At 39.5% G+C, this 17,610-nt stretch overlaps 1 protein-coding gene across 2 annotated transcripts in view; it reads left to right on the top strand.

Annotated features, from left to right (window-relative positions):
- RANBP17 (RAN binding protein 17) overlaps positions 1-17,610 on the top strand; it is a 155,604-nt gene that overhangs the window by 74,618 nt on the left and 63,376 nt on the right. For both annotated transcript variants that reach the window (XM_054168231.1, XM_054168232.1), the window contains 2 exons: positions 5,132-5,205; positions 13,574-13,654. In XM_054168231.1, coding sequence (XP_054024206.1) covers positions 5,132-5,205; positions 13,574-13,654 — 155 coding nt within the window. The remainder of the gene's footprint in view (positions 1-5,131; positions 5,206-13,573; positions 13,655-17,610) is intronic.

Below are 17,610 nucleotides of genomic sequence, written 5' to 3' on the forward strand. Positions count from 1 at the left end.
CTTCAGAGCTCCTGTTTGAAGCTAACTGAGGCAATTTCTAATGGCCTGTTTGGGAGGGTTTTTTCATTTAGGGAGCTAAGTATTAAAAAAAATGAATTAACCCATGCTTTTAGTTTAGACTCTGAGTTAAAGATGTTTTGAAATATTAGCTTTTTAAGACAGCTTGTCAGGAGTAGAGACAGCCAAGGTTTTCCTCTCTAATGGAGAGGATAGAAAAGCCAAGGCTTTTTAAGCCCTTGTTTTGGTCAGGAGGTAAAGATTAATGATGTCACCCTAGCATACATGTTAGGGTATTCAGTTCAGCTTGACAGACATTGTCTGTGGGATTTGGAAGCTAGACTGTGCTGTGTTGTAATGGAGCTCAAAATGCCTGAGTATGATTTTAGAAAGCAGTGGAAATTCCTAACTGTGGGTGATGCACAGGGGTGACGCAGAGCTCCAGCAATCTGCTGTAGTCCCATGAATTCCCAGCAGAGCATGAGGATAGAGCAGTTCTCCCAGCTGCTTCCAGCTCTCCCCACTCAGCTCCTGTCCAGTTGGGGTAAATATAGTTAAGGTCTGCTTTTGCTCTCAATGTTCATGACAAAATACTTTAATGTTGCAGTGGTAGTTCTCTGCAGCAAGGCCTGGAGAGCTTCAAGGAAGTTCTAATATCTTCAGCATTTATGCTGTGCCTACGGGTAATAACTTTACTGTAATTTTCTGAAGATTCATTATCCAAAATCTTAATTCATTATAATAGCCCTTATGAAACATATAGAAAGCAACATTTTCTTGTGTTTTCTTATTTGCACAGTGTGAGAGATTCATTGCTCTGTTTTAATTTGTTTCATGGGGTGCGTTTGAGTACATTCCATACAGTGCTGTTATTGAATTTCTGTGACTGTCATTATATAGCCATACAACCTTTAGGAACTCATATTCTGAGCTTCCCAGTTCTGTAATCTGCCTCACATTTAAGAATTGACATAATTAGCTTCTTCAGAGTTATAATGATGGTATCAAAAAGAGAAGACCTCAAAAGACAAAGCAAAGTGAAGCACGTCCAGGGCCAAAGAGTAGAGAAGGCACAGAAATAAAGTTTTAGCATGATTACTGAATTATTTCTCCATTTCTTTGGACTGTTTTACACACAAGTGTTTTGCTTTATGAAGCACTGCTTCCACAATTTCATTTCCTCATCTTTTTGAAGCACAGCAGGTACTGTTCAAGTAGATGGGAAGTACATGATTATGTAATATGAATCGCTGATAACTGATTTCCAGCTGAAACCATTCTATCATTCTAAATGCTTCCACTGTAGAGGTAAAGAAAAGGAGCAAGTGACTGTAGCACTTTGTTCTTCTAAATATTGTAAACCTATAATAATGGCAAAACACCAAACTTACAGGTTAGTTTACTTGCATTGATGCATCATTTTTCCTTCTCCTTCAGGAATTACATTGCTCCTGCCTGGGTGCCTTATTCTGTCTCCTGAAAACAAACAAAAAAAAAACAACCCAAAAAACAAAAACAAAGACAAAGCCAAAACAACGACAACAAAAAACAACAAACCACCAACACTGGAACAAGTGACAATATTTTGTCTTTCAGCATTTGTAAAGAAAATCTGAAATGCTATCAAATGATGGAACACTCTTGAGGTTAAAAGCAGACTGTGTTCTATCTAAATCTCCTTACATCAAAAGTCCTCCTGTACTCGACACTGATGAGGCCACATTTGAGTACTGTGCCCCATCCCTGGAAGTGGTCAAGGTCAGATTGATGGAGCTTTGAGCAACCCGGTCTAGCTGAAGATGTCCCTGCTCATTGCAAGGGGGTTGGACTAGATGACCTTGAAAGATCTTTTACAACCCAAACTGTTGTGTGATTTCATGATTATTAATCTTGCTACATGATAATAAAAATCCCTGGCACCAGAGCTTGTGAATCTGCTTGTTCTCCTTGAAGATCCTGATGCCACAAGGTGGTTATAATGGAATAATCAGGGAAATAAAGGAGGAACCCTGGGCCCTTTACCTTCACACTTGCTTTAAATGTGTTCAAAATTGTTGATTGTTACTGAAGCTCTTTTGCTGGTCTGGTCTCTTCTCTGTCATGATCATCACTGTCACTTCAGAATACAGCCCATAAGGTGTTGGTTGTACGGTGGTATCAGTCAAGCTTCCTCCAAGGACCTGTATGTACTGACACCTCTCAAGCCCTTTGGACATTGTGGCTTAATGGTACCACTTGTGTAGATTTTTCACTTAAATTCATAACAACTGTCATGAGAACAAGATGGTGATGGTGATGATTTGAGAGTTGATGGGGTATCTGACTGTTGAGCTCACATTTTTGAAGGTCTCATGGCGCGGCCACATAGTTCCGTGTGGTGATTCATAATTTGGAACTTATAAATCCTATAGTTGCAAGGATTTGGGATTGCTTGTGTGATGGTTTTACAGAAGTCTTAAACTGGTTGTTTCCTGCTGAAAGTTAAGTATTCTACTCCTTACTTGAAGTGTCTGGAGGGAAGTGAAAACATAAGCCATGATTTTTTTTCTTGCTGGAAGAAGGAAGAGGGGTCTCAAAGGGAGGGGACCTGGCGGTGTGATGGTGATAAGGTCCCACAGGGCCCCCAAAGCCCTGCACTGCCTTCACCAGCATGGCGTGAGAATGGGAACCCAGCTCAAGATGAGAGCACTGCCACATCCTCTAATGACTTCTCTCAACTGTGGTTTTCTCTGCCTTTTGAATATCGAGCCCGCTCTTTGTTGAAGAGTGTTTTATTATTGTACATCCAAAATGCTTTATCATTAATTTTTTATAGTGCTTAAAAGTCTAAGGGCCTTTCATTGTTGTGGTGAGGGGTTGTTTACTTTTCTATTTTTACATGCTAAGAGGGCGTGGTGGTGCTGGAAATTATTTTGAAGAAGGTGTTTAAAATATCACATTTATTTTAGCTAACAATTTGTCACATTAGGGAGCGGGTGGTAGTTTTTATTACAAACACTGTATTCCTGCTGACTTGGAATGACCCTGTCACATGTGAAAACAAATCAAATTGTTGCTGTTAATGAGCTTTTCAATTTACTATTCAGTGGATCAGATAAGTGGATTTAAGAGGTAATGATCCTGCTTAGCACTCAAGCTTGGCTGTCAGATCCGAGTAGTTGTGGGAAATCCCCAGGGACAAAAGCGTTGACACAGTTCTTGATGGGATAATGGGAGTCAAAGCTAATGGATGATAAAAGGAGTAGTAAGAGTTACAAGGATAATTGTGGATTAAAGCACTGCTCTTTGTCAACACTGACTGCTGGTTTAGTATTTTATTTGTTAAACTCTGATGTGGGGAGAGCCCAGTTTGACAACAGAGCACAATGCTGCTACCATGCCTCATGCTCGATTTCTCCCAATGGTTTCCAGCGGCAGAAAGGAAAGCTCCCAACATAAATCTGTGTTTGCGGATGCATTTACATTCCTCGCTCTCTCTTATTCTCTTTTCCTCATATCAAATACAGAAATTCTTACACGTTGCTAAAACTGCAGCTGCTGTAGCATTTCAGCAGTGCACTATTTAGAGATAGGGTTTAAAATTAAAAGATTATTTTTCTATCTGAAGAAATTGATGCTGTATTTAGTTACTGTAAATGATAACTTTACAGTGTGAACATCATTTACAGCATTTGAAGGCTCCTCTTGGATGTTACCATTTTGTTCGTGTTTAGACTGTCCTTTCAACACCGATTTTTGTCACAACAAAATCCATTCATACAATTATAGAAGGAGACACTAGGTTCTCCTCAATCCTGGTTAGAGCTGCAAGTCTCTGTACTCATGCTAATATTTAAAACTAAAGTTTGGGGTGTGAAAATGCAATTTTTATTGTCTTATTTATTTCTTGTGTTGTCAGTGTTATTATTTTTGTTGGTGGTACTATTGTTATTTCTCAGAGGTGGAATACTGCTGGTTTAGGGTTTAAGCAAAGTCAGGGGATTGCATCCCTAACAGAAAGAAGTTGCTGCAAGCAACCTTTGGTACAGTAACAGAAGTACTGAGTTAGCTAAGTTCAGTGGTATTTGTGTGGAGTAAGTAATGTCAGGGAACAAACTTGGCAGCTAGATGGCACCAGGCTTTCACTGCTGGGTACCTGTCTGCTGCTGGGTGCTCTCCTTGCTTCACTCGATGCTTCACTCGATCGCATCATGTGGAAGAATTGCAGAGCACCCACAATATTTGGTTTAGTGTCGCTAAGGGTTGCAGTGGCTGAATGGAAATGCACTGAGTGGTAATCTGCCATTAGTCCAGTGGTACGCAAATGGGGGAGTTACTTGAGCTTGGGGTGGAGTGAGGAGGCAGGGGATTGTAAAGAAATTCTGCAGCACGTCTCCCTTCTGTTTCTGAAGTTGGTTTAACCCAACTAAGTGTTTTTATCCAAACTAAATGTTAGGCCACTTAAACTACCAGAAAATGTTATGATGATTGCATGGTAAGGAAAAAAAAGTGTACTTGATGTGTGCTGCGCATTTGCTACTGCATTCTAACTGCAGTTCGATCTGCTAGGTAGGGTGCTGGGAAAACCTGGCTGGTAATACAGGTCTTGGAGCTGAAATGAAAAGTAAACAGCTACAAATTACTTGGCTTCCAAAGCCTTTGTTCTCCCTTCACAAACACAAAGCCGAGTGTCTGAAGAACACATTTTACTGCATTTTATGACTGGCAGTGAAAGAACTTGCAAACACAAGCAAAAGGGCAGTGTCAAATCACACTGAGGACACAAACCAACAGAACAGAAATGTTTTCTCCATACCTTTTTGACTTTTTGTAACAAAACAGGTTTGTTTGGTTTTTTTAATAGAGACCATATTTTTCTCAGCAGAGTGAGCTGAATGTGGTAAATTTACTTCTCCTTTGTGGGAGGAAATGTATGCAAGGACAAGTGAAAGCCTGTCAGTTCCAAATTCACAGAACCCCAGCAGCAAGTGTATAAGCCTTCTCTTACAAATTCTTCAGCTAGGCTGGAGGGACAGGCATTTGTGGCTGTTCTTCTCTCATTCAAAATCAAAATAGTGGAGGTTTTAGAATGACTGAAAAATGTGGGTACTTGTACACATCTCTAATGTGTTAATGTTGAAATGTTTCTTTCCAGGTGTACACCCGAATGTCAGAAGTCTTGGGAATAACTGATGACAACCATGTTCTGGAAACATTTATGACCAAAATGTGAGTTTGTCAGTTCTATTCTGTCTGTATTTTGTTTTGCCTTTAATGTTTACATAAAAGCCAAGTTTTATTTTGTCATTAAGTGTGTTCTTTGCTAGAAAAAATGCTTTCCATAAATTGTAAATATATGATGTAAGGAATAAGCATTTTCAGAAGCATCCATATCTTATTTTCTGAAGGTACTGCCAGCCCCTGAATAAATACTTGCAGCTAGATAAATTCTCCGTAGTGTCTGTATCACTTCTCAAAATGTCTTATGGGGGAATAGAGCTGAGGTTTCATAAACTTGCTCAGTAACAGCCCAGCATCAGCACTCTCCGTCCCTCCCCACCTCTCATTCCTGCACCCACAGACATCAGTGGAATTGCCTGCAAAGCTTCATGGCGATTTACAGTGAGGAACTGTCCAAGTGAAACTAGTGTTTGTTTTGGGAGGCCCTTTTGGATTGCTTCTTAGCAGGATCTGGCAAAAGTTGTTCTCTTAAAAATAAGGGTTCACCAGCAGGATTTTTCAGGCACCATGTTATCAGCTGTCTTCTCATCCCTGGCATTTGGCAGAATAAGATGGTGTGATATTCTGGTAGATACTGCAATAATTTCTCATAAGAATAATCCTAGAAATCTGCTCTGGAGAAGCTACCTTTTCCTCATGCCTCTGCTGCAGCTGCTTTCCATGAGTGCCAGCAAAACGACCAGGATTTTCTCTTTTATTACTTATGTCCTTCATGAGATTTGATAGTTTCTCCTGACTCAAAAAGAGTTTCATCTAAAATCACTTTTGTTCTTGGAGCAAAACAAAATGGTCCCTCTGAAAAATTGTGAATATCCACTAAAGAAAATCTAGGAATCCCCAGGAGACAAGTTCTGTGTGGAGAAAGAGAAACTAGTAGTTTTCTTCCTTCCTCTGCAGTGAGGAAGATGCTGCATCATGTCACTTACTTCATGTCCTCTAAATCTGACTTACAAGACCTTTAAATATTTTCAGTAGACTTTGATCTTAGTAGAGAAACTTCTGTACTGGTGCTGCCAGGTTAGCTGTGACCTGTTCAAACAGTATTAACCATGACCTGTCTTTTACTACCGTGACTCCCAGCCTTGAGAAATAGTAGCAATTAAGACAGGGTCATTTTCTAATATGACTTAACTTTGCAGTGGAAAACAAGGCATAAAGCCTTTGCTTCCTCCAAATGAGAAGCTGAGTGTTATTTCTTGCCTTAGGATATCAAACCTCGATATTTATCTGGAGCATACTTTGAAGGCAGGTAAACGGAGGGTGATGAATGGAAAAAGTATTGATGGATACTCACTTTCTGGAAGCAGTCCATGTCATGGCACTAGGCAGCTTCATTTTGTTCTTTCCAACTACACTGAAACTTGAACAACTGAGGAACGAGAAAGAGGACTGTTGTTTACAGACCAACTGCATCAGTTTGCTTCTCTCTTTCCACTTGTTGCTGCCATTGAAAGAAAATCTCTGTTAGCTTTGCCAGCTGAGGAAACTGCAGCATTTAACAAGTATTATGATAGGTACTACATGTGTTTAGATTGGAGAGGGCTGTATTTGCACAGGAACTATAAATTAAGAAAAAAACATAGTTAGGATTTTAGTGTTCCATGGTAGGCTTTAAAAATAAATCACAAGCAACAACCTTGGTACATAAAAAGCAAAACTGAATGCTCCATTTTAGATTCTACATTCTATATTCTTATTTTCTCTTTCCTCTTGGCTTACTGTGTTTTCCTAAAGACATGAATTTGTTCATTGATTAGCTTGAAGATCAATTTCATTTCACAGAATGGATGTTACAGTGTGAAATGGACATTTCAGTAGTTTCAGCTGTGAAACTGTTGTATAAACACGTTCATGTTTGCATCAATTGAAATAAATGAGCCTTTCCAAAGTGATTGTGTGCCAGTTGGAAAATCTGGGTGTGAAACCATGACTTACAGGATCCAAACCCTGCAGTCTGATGGGACAATCCAGTCTGGCAGCACTTCTGATGCTCTTACTGAGAATAATCTTAGCACAGCAGTAACAGGAGTGGACAGGATACACAACTGTAAGACCACTCACCTTTTTCTTTTCTGGCTGTAGTCAGTATTTTTAACCACACTGTTATTTTAGAAAGCCATTAGTCTGCTGTTCTGTCTTACCCTACAGATGCTTTTTTTTTTCTTTAAGTAGGTGAAATTTTTCATATAGAGTCATAGAATGGTTTGAGTCAGAAAGGACTTTAAAAGGTCATCCAATCCATCACCTTTTCACTCAGCAGGGACATCCTCCACTAAATCAGGCTGCTCAGAGCCTTGTCCAGCCTGACCTGGAGTATCTCCAGGAATAGGGCCTCAACTTCCTCCCTGAGCAGCCTGCTCCAATGTTTCACCACCTTTGTGGGAAAGAACTTGTTGTCGACTTCCCTGGAAGTGTTTAAAATACAACTGGATGAGGCACTTGGTGCCATGGTTTAGTTGATTAGATGGTGTTGGGTGATAGGTTGGACTTGATGATCTCAAAGGTCTGTTCCAACCTGGTTAATTCTATGATTCTGTAAATCTGCTCATCTCCAATTTCAAACCGTTTCCCATCATCCTATACCTCCAGGCCTTTGTACACAGTCCCTCTGCAGCCTTCTTGTAGGCGCCATTCAGGCACTTGGAGGCTGCTATTATTAGATTAAAAGGAACCACTGAAGAATTTTAGTGTGCACTTTCTTGTTAAAGTGGTGGTGTTCTCCTATACTAGCTGCATAAGGATGTTTGAGACAGGATAGTTTCAGTTTGGCTAATGCCAAGCATTGTGAAATAAAGGCGTTCTGCTTAAGGGAAAGTTGCCTGGCTAATGACAACCAGTCTCTCCAATCACAAATTGCTGGAAGAAAGTACCTTATCATGATCTGCCATTAGCACTGTGGGAGAATCAAAACACAATGGCAGGTTATTTCCTTCTACTTCATTACCAGAGAATGCACTGAAGGATGCATGCAGGAAGCATTTCATGCGTGGTGTGAGGAGTAAACACAGCAATTGCATTTATGGTAGCCAAACAGCCTGTAGTCTACCAGGTTGTTTTTTTTCTGCTCTGAGAGACTTAACCTTTTTTTGGTGATAGCTTAGTGATTGATATGTGGAGTTTCTAGTTTCCTGGTGTCTGAAGCAAGCTCAGTATTTTTTAGATGGTTAAATGACATTTTGCTTCAATTTTGTTGGGTTTTGGGGTTTTTCTTTGAGATTTTTGAACACTTTCTGTTGAGCTGTCTTTCCCCAGATCTCTCTGTTTTAAGCAAGTGATGTTAGTAGCTTTAATCTGTTCTATTGAATTTGTTAATAGCGGCTTGGCATTGGTGATCTTTCATTAACAGCATACAATTTGAAATACTTGTGTTGTAGCTGCGGTAGCCACTGTTCACTGTATGGATTAAAGGCTGTGGGAAAAAGATATTCTTCAATCAATGTACAGAACTATTTTGAGATTTGTCAATGTAATAGGTGTCCTTTAGACCTTCTGACTGTAGTTCAAAGTACTCCTGACACATCAGATCCTAGACCTTTTATCACCTTTCCATTGGAAGTTAATGAATATGCCTTTTACTGAATTCCTGTTAAACCATTTCTGAAGGGACAGAGTTTTATGTACTCAGAATATCCATTAATGGCTGTATTTCATCACATACAGGATGGTTCTTTTAGCATCCATTGCCTTTGCTTGCTTTGACCATCACCATATAGGATATGTGTGGGAGGGGAAAGGCCAACTGCAAAAATACTTCATCTCAAACAATTTTTTTCATAATACACATGAAATTGTAACTCCTCTCAGCTGTGTTCAGCATCATAGCAACAGTAGAGTAGGTTAAAGGATAGGTTATCTAGCAGGAGTTAGGTGAGGGTGAAGACAGGCAAGAGGGAGCAATGGGATATTGTAGGAGCTAGTAGGGGTTCAGTGAATTACTGGATTCTGGAGGACTGTGACTTGAGGTCTCAGTCTGTCTTTTATTCTGCTTTATTCTGCTATAGCCTATTGCCCTGAGGTTTTTACAGGCAGAGGCTATTCCTCTGTCTCTGTGGAGTTCTCTGTCCTTGTTGCTCCTACTTCCTCCCAAAACAGTCATACCACATGTTCTTATGCATCTTAAAGCCCAAAACCAGCAGGAGTCCTCTTCTTTCACTGGTCATCCCTTTGAGCAGTAGCTATCTACCTGCTTTGGTCCTTCCCTGTATAGGCAAGAAGCAAGGAGCTGTTTAGACTGGAATAGTATCAGTTCTGTCTGCTTCTCAAGCCTGTCCTAAGCATTTGGCCAAAAGTGTCTGGTATTTGTTTTGTCCTTTTTTTCACATACACATGAGCCTCTTCTGGTTCCTTCCGATTACTATCATCAAAATCATGTGGTATATTTGGTATTTTTAGTCATGATAAAATGACAGATGAATAAAAGATGAAAATGCAAACATTGCTGCTGGGTGGGTTTTGTTGTTTGGAGTTTTGTTATTGCTGTAATGATTTGACTATGGTAGATGCGCACAGATAAAAATAAAGAGATCTTCCATGTGGCAATGTTTAAGTAATACAGAAGCATAAAAAGTCTGGATCTCTTGAATGTTTTTCTCCACCCTCATGCTGATGTGACTCATGAATCATAGAAAAAGTAAAATTTTCTGCTTTTATTTACAACAGAATGTGCATATTTTTCACTGTTCACCTTTGTCCAGCTCTAATGAAAAGGATTTATCCAATCAGTGTCACTGAGCCACAGAGAGCTTTCATTGTAAGTGATGCTAATCTACAAGAAATAATTAAAACGCAGCTATACAGAGCTGTCTGCCAACAAATGGCTATCCTCATTATTACTGAAATTAGGTACCACAGAATAAAGATATTTTCCAAGTCTTTTTAGGGGATTTGGATGTCTATTTTCCTTGCACTGTGATGGCAATTGGATAGCACAGTTTGAAAGTTCTGTTTGAAATGTATTATCTTTCTGTATTTTTGTAATGCAGGGGTATTTAATATATCCCTAGCTTGAGACCAAGACCATCTTTCAATTCTGGTTTGGGCTTTCTAGTTCATGTCAACCTTATGGAAAAAAAGTTATTACTCCCTGCTTTAATTATTTAGAAACAAAACACAAATCAAACAAATGACAACAAAGAAATCCCACCAGACCCAAACTAGCTGATTTACAGCAGTCATCATCTTGTCTGACTGGTAGTAGCCTCACTTTTACAACTGCTGCTTTGCCGCATCACCAGATCTCCTGTGTACCTGAGGTACACTACCCTAAACATGTGCAGGAAGTGCAGGGTTCTGGGATTTCTCAGCTTGCTTGTGATAACAAAACTGCCCATTATGTTTCAGAGAAGGGGTTTAAGGCATTCTGGAAAGAGGGGAGGTGAATTGCCCCCTCTCTGGAGGTCTTAGAGGCCAGGTTGGATGAGACCTTGAGCAGCCTGGTCTAGTAGAAAAGGTCCCTGCCCATGGCAGGGAGGTTGGAACTTCGATGGTCTTTAAGGTCCCTTTTAACCTAAACCATTCTATGAATCTGTGAAATTCTTTGAGCACTTGCAAATTATTTGGATTTTTTTGTGGATGATAGGGTAAACCATTTTCCAGAGAACTGTAAATTGGTGTCCATAATCAGTATTTATCTTTCCTTCTAGATTTTAGGTGGAGTTAAACAGATTCTTTAAATAATACTTTTAAGTCACTGTATTAAGGGAAGAGATGTTTGGTGTGCTGATGGAACTGCATTAGTAACAGTCGTGGTGACAGACAAAAGTCTTATAGTGAGCTGGAGGGTTTGGAGGTGGGAAAGCTGAGAAGCTTCTTTGGTGCAGCTCTTAAAGCTAAGGTTTTATTCTCATCTTCTTACTAATGTCAAACTAAAGCAAAATATTTAAAAGTATACTAAGTTCTTAATACTGTTTCATAGGAATCTTTCAAATTCTCACAGGTTTTCAGCATGGATCCGTGTTGCTCTTACTCTTTTGGGTTTATATCTCTGTGTGCAGTTCAGTATTTTGATACTGGTATTGTTACAAAAATTGGAAATACTCTGCCATTTTTATTAATACTTTGTGCTTGCCTTTAAAATTTGTTCAGTACTCATCTCCTATAGATGTTGTGGTGAATTTGGCATTGGCATAGCTTTTAATGACGCTCTTATTTTTCGTGACTCATCTGAATCTTTGTGAGGGGTTCCTTTGACTTCATTTCATGTAGTTCATATTTTAAATCAATAAGCCACTTGAGAGAGAGGCAAGAACACTTATGCTTGGATTTAAGGTTTGTCTTGCAAAGATTTCTCCAAGAGCTGTAGATTTTTCTCCTCTTTCATTCCTTGGTGTCTCTTCCTTACATAGTTCAAAACTTCTTTTTCTATTGCAAGATACTTCTCTGGATCTTTACAGATTTGCTCAGATACATCTAAAGTTTTATATATGTTGAAATAGTACATTTTATATGTTTTTCATGTCGTCTGATACTGATAAGGCAGAAACAAAAATGGGAATTGTTACTATTATAATTGACGTTTTTCAGCCTCTGTTCTCACAAGTACTTCATAGCTTGTCTATCATTACTCCATCTTTCAGCATCCAAATAGAGTTAGGAACTGCAAGAACAGGTGTAGGCAAAAGTACCTTGAATGCTGGATGAAGAGTCTTCCTTACACAGTTTTCGTTTTCTCTTCAAGCTCTCACTGAGACTTCTTGGTTTTTGATTTAAATGTCTTATCTGGATGCTGAATGACAAATATTTTGCTCTTTTGCAAATAGCCCTTTTATGATTTTGATATTGATGTCAAATCTGGGTACTCCAAATTCATTTTTATTGCTTTGTGTGGTATATACTTGTTAAGGATTTAGTGCAACTATAAACATCTCTAGAACTCCCCATAGTAGGGATAAACTGTGAATTATGAACTTGCTAGCGTGGGCTATTTCTTTAAGGCAATCTGAACCTCTGTAGCTCTTCATAGAGACTTTATGAAGTAAATCAATGTTTGTTGGTAAATCTAAATTGAGGAATACTGCTTTGCTAATTGCATTGTTATTTGCCTTTTCCTGAGCAAATAATACTAAACAGTTAGACGCCTTAAAATGTTTGCTTGAGTTTATAACTTCCTGAAAAAGAGATTTAGTTGATGTGGTGTAGCACGTTCCTTAGCCTGTGAATGTTTAAAAGCAATCGTCAATGCCAATTTAAAGGCATTTAACATTTCTTCTTTGGATTCTGTATTTCCCAAACTGAAATCCTACTGCATTGCAGAATAAATAGCTGATTGTATCTCCTACATCATGGCCTTTCATCAGTAGATCTGACAGCGTAAACTTAGAGTCATAATTCATGTTCTACAGACAAGGAATTGAAGGCATACAAATCTGAAATGCCTTCCACTAAAAGGTTAACTCTAAAAGTTTGCTGTCAAAGTGGGGAGTTGTTTACATGATGTTCCCTAAGGTTCGATCATAGATCTGGTGTTATCCTATATCATTTATACATCGGTTCATTAATCAGACCATGCTTCCATTAGGGATATGCAGTACCATAGAATCATAGAATGGTTTGGGTTGGAAGGGATCTTAAAGATCATCTAGTTCCAACCTCCCTGCCATGGGCAGGGGCACCTTTCACTAGACTAGGTTGCTCGAAGCTTTATCCAACTTGGCCTTGAACACCTCTGGGCGGGGGAGGCATCCATGACCACCCCTGGCAACCTGTTCTAGTGTCTCCCCACCCTCACTGTAAAGAATTTCTTTCTAATCTCCAGTCTAAATCTACACTTCTCAAACTTCAATCTGTTCCCTCTCATCCTATCACTACATGCCTTTGTAAAAAAAGTCCTTTCCCAGCTTATATGTAGGTACTGGAAGGTTGTTATAAGGTCTCCCCTATGTGTTGTGTCTTTAGTTAAGCGTTTGGTGTAGGGAAGAGAGAATGCAGGGATTAGTACAAGATGTGCAAGGTGGAGTTTCCTTGGGAACTGGCTGGACTAGTAGATGTGTGAATTAGCCTTTAGTTTTTCTGTGCCCCATTTCTCCTATGGAAATTCTTGGGGAATTTATAGCAATTTGTTTTTCTCTTGTGAAGATCTGGGCAGGTAAATGCTGTGGAATTTAGGAGAACAGATACTGTGTTGAAGAGTAAAATATATACAAGCAGGGATTAGCTTCAGATCATTTATTTCATTGTGACAGGTGATGGATTTTTTTTAAATGAATGTTTTTGTAACAATATTGCAAAAAATGTTTGAGTCCCTCACTCAGGAAGAAGACAGTGGCACAGCACAGAAATTCATTTGTACTATAATGCATCACTACTCAAGAGCAAAATCTGTTATAAAATCTCATCTGTTTTGTTTCGTTTATTCTAGTGTTACAAACCTTAAATACCGGGGAAGATGTGAGCCTGTGATTTCAAGAACTCTTCAGTTTCTAAATGACCTTTCTGTTGGATATCCTTTTTCTTGTATATGGTGTAACATAGTGTTTGAAATTAGTAAGGTAAAAATTAATGAGATCTCCACTGTTTCATAAAGCTAATTAATATATTAATATCTATTTATTTTGATTTACCTTTTTCATGCATAGTTTTCTTAAGGTGTGCTTATTTCCACCTACTTCTTACCACAAAAGAAAAATCGTATAACCACTTCCTTACAGACATCTATCCTATTCCTAATCTTCTTTAAATCAATATCATTAAGTTCAGCAATATTGAGAAGAGATTGATTCTCTTAGCGGTTGAGATCCAGTTTGGTTCTTCTTTGAGGATGTGTCAACCAAGATATGAAGCATGAATTGGGTATTAAAACCAAGCCTCTTCACATGTTTTATTGTTGCCTGAATCCGAGTTCCCCACCGTGTCAGTGTCACCATTACTACTGATAAAACAGCCACAACTTTGCATGTGGATTCTTGTCTGTATTCAGGTATGTTTGTGAAGTTCTTACACCAAATTATGAGTGGTACCTTGCTATCTGTTGCAGACCTTTTGTATCTTTTTCTAATATCCATTTACTTACCATGAGTTGGAAAAGAATCACAGCATGTTAGGGGTTGGAAGGGAATTCTGGCGATCAAGTCCATCCTCCCTGCCAGAGCCGGATGACCTAGAGTAGGTCACACAGGAAGGCATGCAGTCAGGTTTTAAATGTCTCCAGAGAAGGAGACTCCACAGCCTCTCTGAGCAGCCTGTTCCAGTGCTTTGTCATTCCCCCCAGTGAAAAAGTTTTTCTTTATGTTTACATGGCACCTCCTGTGCTCCAGCTTGCACCTGTTGCCCCTTGTCCTAGCACTGGACATCACTGAGCAGAGCCCCGCTCTGTCCTCACAACACTGCCCTTCACATCTTTGTAAACATGAATGAGGTTGCCCTTCAGTCTCTCTTCTCCAAGCTAAAGGACCCCAGCTCCCTCAGCCTTTCCTCATAATGGAGGTATTCTACTGCCTTCATAATCTTTCTGGCTCTGCTCTAGACTCTTTCAAGCAGTTCCCTTCTTGAAATGGGGTGCCCAGAACTGGACACAATATTCCAGATGCTACTTCACCAGGACAGAGTAGAGGGGAAGGAGAACCTCTCTCAACCTATTAACCACAGCTCATCACGTTTGCTCTTTGAATTTTCAGACCATTGAGCAAGAAGTTTTTTACAAAGTAGTTGCTAATTGTGGTGTGACACAATACTTTTGGGCAGTGACTGGCTGGAAAGCAGCCCTGAGGAGAGAGTCTTGGGGGTGCTGGTGGACAAGAAGCTCAACATGAGCTCTCAGTGTGCACTTGCAGCCCGGAAAGCAAATCAGAGCCTGGGCTGCATCAAGAGAAGTGTGGCCAGCAGGTCAAGGGAGGTGATTCTCCCACTCTGCTCAGCTCTGGTGAGACCCCACCTGGAGTACTGCGTCCAGTTCTGGAGCCCCTATTACAAGGGGGATATAGAGGTGCTGGAGCGTGTCCAGAGAAGGGCCACAAGGATGATCAGAGGGCTGGAGCACCTCTCCTATGAGGACAGACTGAAGGAGTTGGGGCTGTTCAGTCTGGAGCAGAGAAGGCTCTGAGGTGACCTAATTGTGGCCTTCTAGTATCTGAAGGGGGCCTACAAGAAGGCTGGGGAGGGACTTCTCAGGATGTCAGATAGTCATAGGACTAGAGGGAATGGAATGAAGCTGGAGGTGGGGAGATTCAGGCTGGAGATGAGGAGGAAGTTCTTCACCATGAAAGTGGTGAAGCCCTGGAATGGTTTTTCCAGGGACGTGGTTGGGGCGCTGTCCCTGGAGGTGTTTAAGACCAGGCTGGATGAGGCTCTGGCCAGCCTGATCTAGTGTGGGGTGTCACTGCTCATGGCAGGGGGATTGGAACAAGATGATCCTTGTGGTCCCTTCCAACCCTGACTACGATACTGTGATATGGCAGATAATAAATCACCAAGACTCTTGAAAGCATTCAATACTGAAATCCTTCACTGTTTTGAAATCAAAACCACTTCTCAGCAATTTTCTAGAGGAGGCTGTTAGACAAGCAGAAAGGAAGGCACCTGGAATATGGCAATTGGTATAATTTTTGTTCTCTATAGAACTCTAATCATGTAAGAATCTGAATCTATTTCCTTGGGTCGAAAGATGAGTGTGGGTTTTCCCATTCTATAAGTGAATTCTGTTCAATGAAAGCCATACTGTGTGTTCCTCTGAATGTTTACTTGAAATACCATTGAGCAGCTAACTTGATCTTTACAATATGCTTGTGTTTATGGTCTCATGGCATCACAGCCATAGGATGGGAAAGGACTTGAAGGTAAAGCATTACTAAGGAATTCTGAGAGTGGTTTCTGGTCATGAAATAGATATAAAAATATCAAGACATAGAAAACAAGAAAAGTTGCTATTTAATCATAGAATGATTTGGATTGGAAGGGACCTCCAAATGTCATCATCTAGTCCAAACCTGCAGTCAGCAGGGACATCCTCCACTAGATCAGGTTACTCAGAACCTTGTCCAGCTTGACGTTGAGTATCTCCAGGGATGAGGCCTCATTTACCTCCCTGGGCAACCTGTTCCAGTGTTCCACTCACCCTCAGGGTAAAGAACTTGTTCTTAACAGCCAATCTAAATCTTTTCTAATTTCAAACCATTGCCCATCGTCCTATTACTACAGGCCTTTGGAAACAATCCCACTCCATCCTTCTTGTAGGCCACCTTCAGGTCCTGGAAGCCAACTATTAGGTTTCCCCAGAGCCTTCTCTTCTCCAGGCTGAACACTTTCTTCTGAAGAGTAGAATTGTGATCAAATTGTGTTGTGGTTTGTTTTTTGGGTGTTTTTACTTTGCAGCAACTTGCTAACTGTTACAAGAGCAGTTTGAGCCCCCTGTACGTAGTCAGGATGTATATTTATGAAGGCAATGGTTCTTTACATCTTAGACATCAATGTGATATGCTTAAAGACTAGTAGAAAGAGAGATCAGCTAAAAAGAAAATTAAACCAAATACCAAAAAATGTATGCAATTACTTTTCAGTGGAAATACTTCAAACAAAAGTGATGAGAACAGTAGCTTTGCTGCTTAGAAGGGTGGGGTTGTACAAAGGCAGCTTTAATACTGGTTCTCTTCTCTTCACCATGATGTTGTATTAGTTAAGTTTAAAATTGTGTTCCCTGGCAAACCATAAAAGATTTCAAAAGTATTAGACACCCACTTTTGTGCTGGAATTTAATATGCAACTTTTTATTGGAAAATAATCGTCCTTGTCTGGCAAAATCCACCATGCAATATTTCTGTTAGTAGGCATAATGCAATAAAGACAGGGAGGGCTATTTATCACTACAAATTTTGAGGATTTCAGGATTCTTTTTATTATTTTAATATATTTCTTTGGTATTAAATCAGAAAAATGATAAATTACACCTGTCGAGGCTGTTTTTCCTTTTTCCTAGAAAATGATGTACAACCCAATTTCACTGGTCATTTTGGCTTTTAAAGATATGTATTTTTCCCTATTAAAAACTCTACCAATAGTGTTGTGGGTTGTTGGTTTTTTTTTTTTTTAATAACAATACCAAAGTACTTTTTATTTCAAAAATATGAAGTAGTTTATAACTACTTCCTGGCATTGCAAACTTTGGCCTTTTCACGTTGTATTAGTGTTTTTTTAACAGGCATTAAGTCTATATTGCTTTGAAAGAAATAGTGTATTGTTAAGATGCTGGATCCAGTGGATCAATTTTCAGTATTTGATATAGATTAAATTGTGGCTAGCCTGAAAGGTTAAAATAATAATTTATTTAATTTCACTGCTTCCCTGTATGTCAATCAACTTCTGCACAGTCTTAAAAATTGGTATTTTTTCTTCCTTTCTGTGTATAATAGCCTTTTTCTAAAGGATAGCCTAGAATTAAAAGCAAACCATCATTTCAGCAACTGT

This window comes from Dryobates pubescens, chromosome 16 (genome assembly GCF_014839835.1).
Source record: "Dryobates pubescens isolate bDryPub1 chromosome 16, bDryPub1.pri, whole genome shotgun sequence".
NCBI lineage: Eukaryota > Metazoa > Chordata > Aves > Piciformes > Picidae > Dryobates > Dryobates pubescens.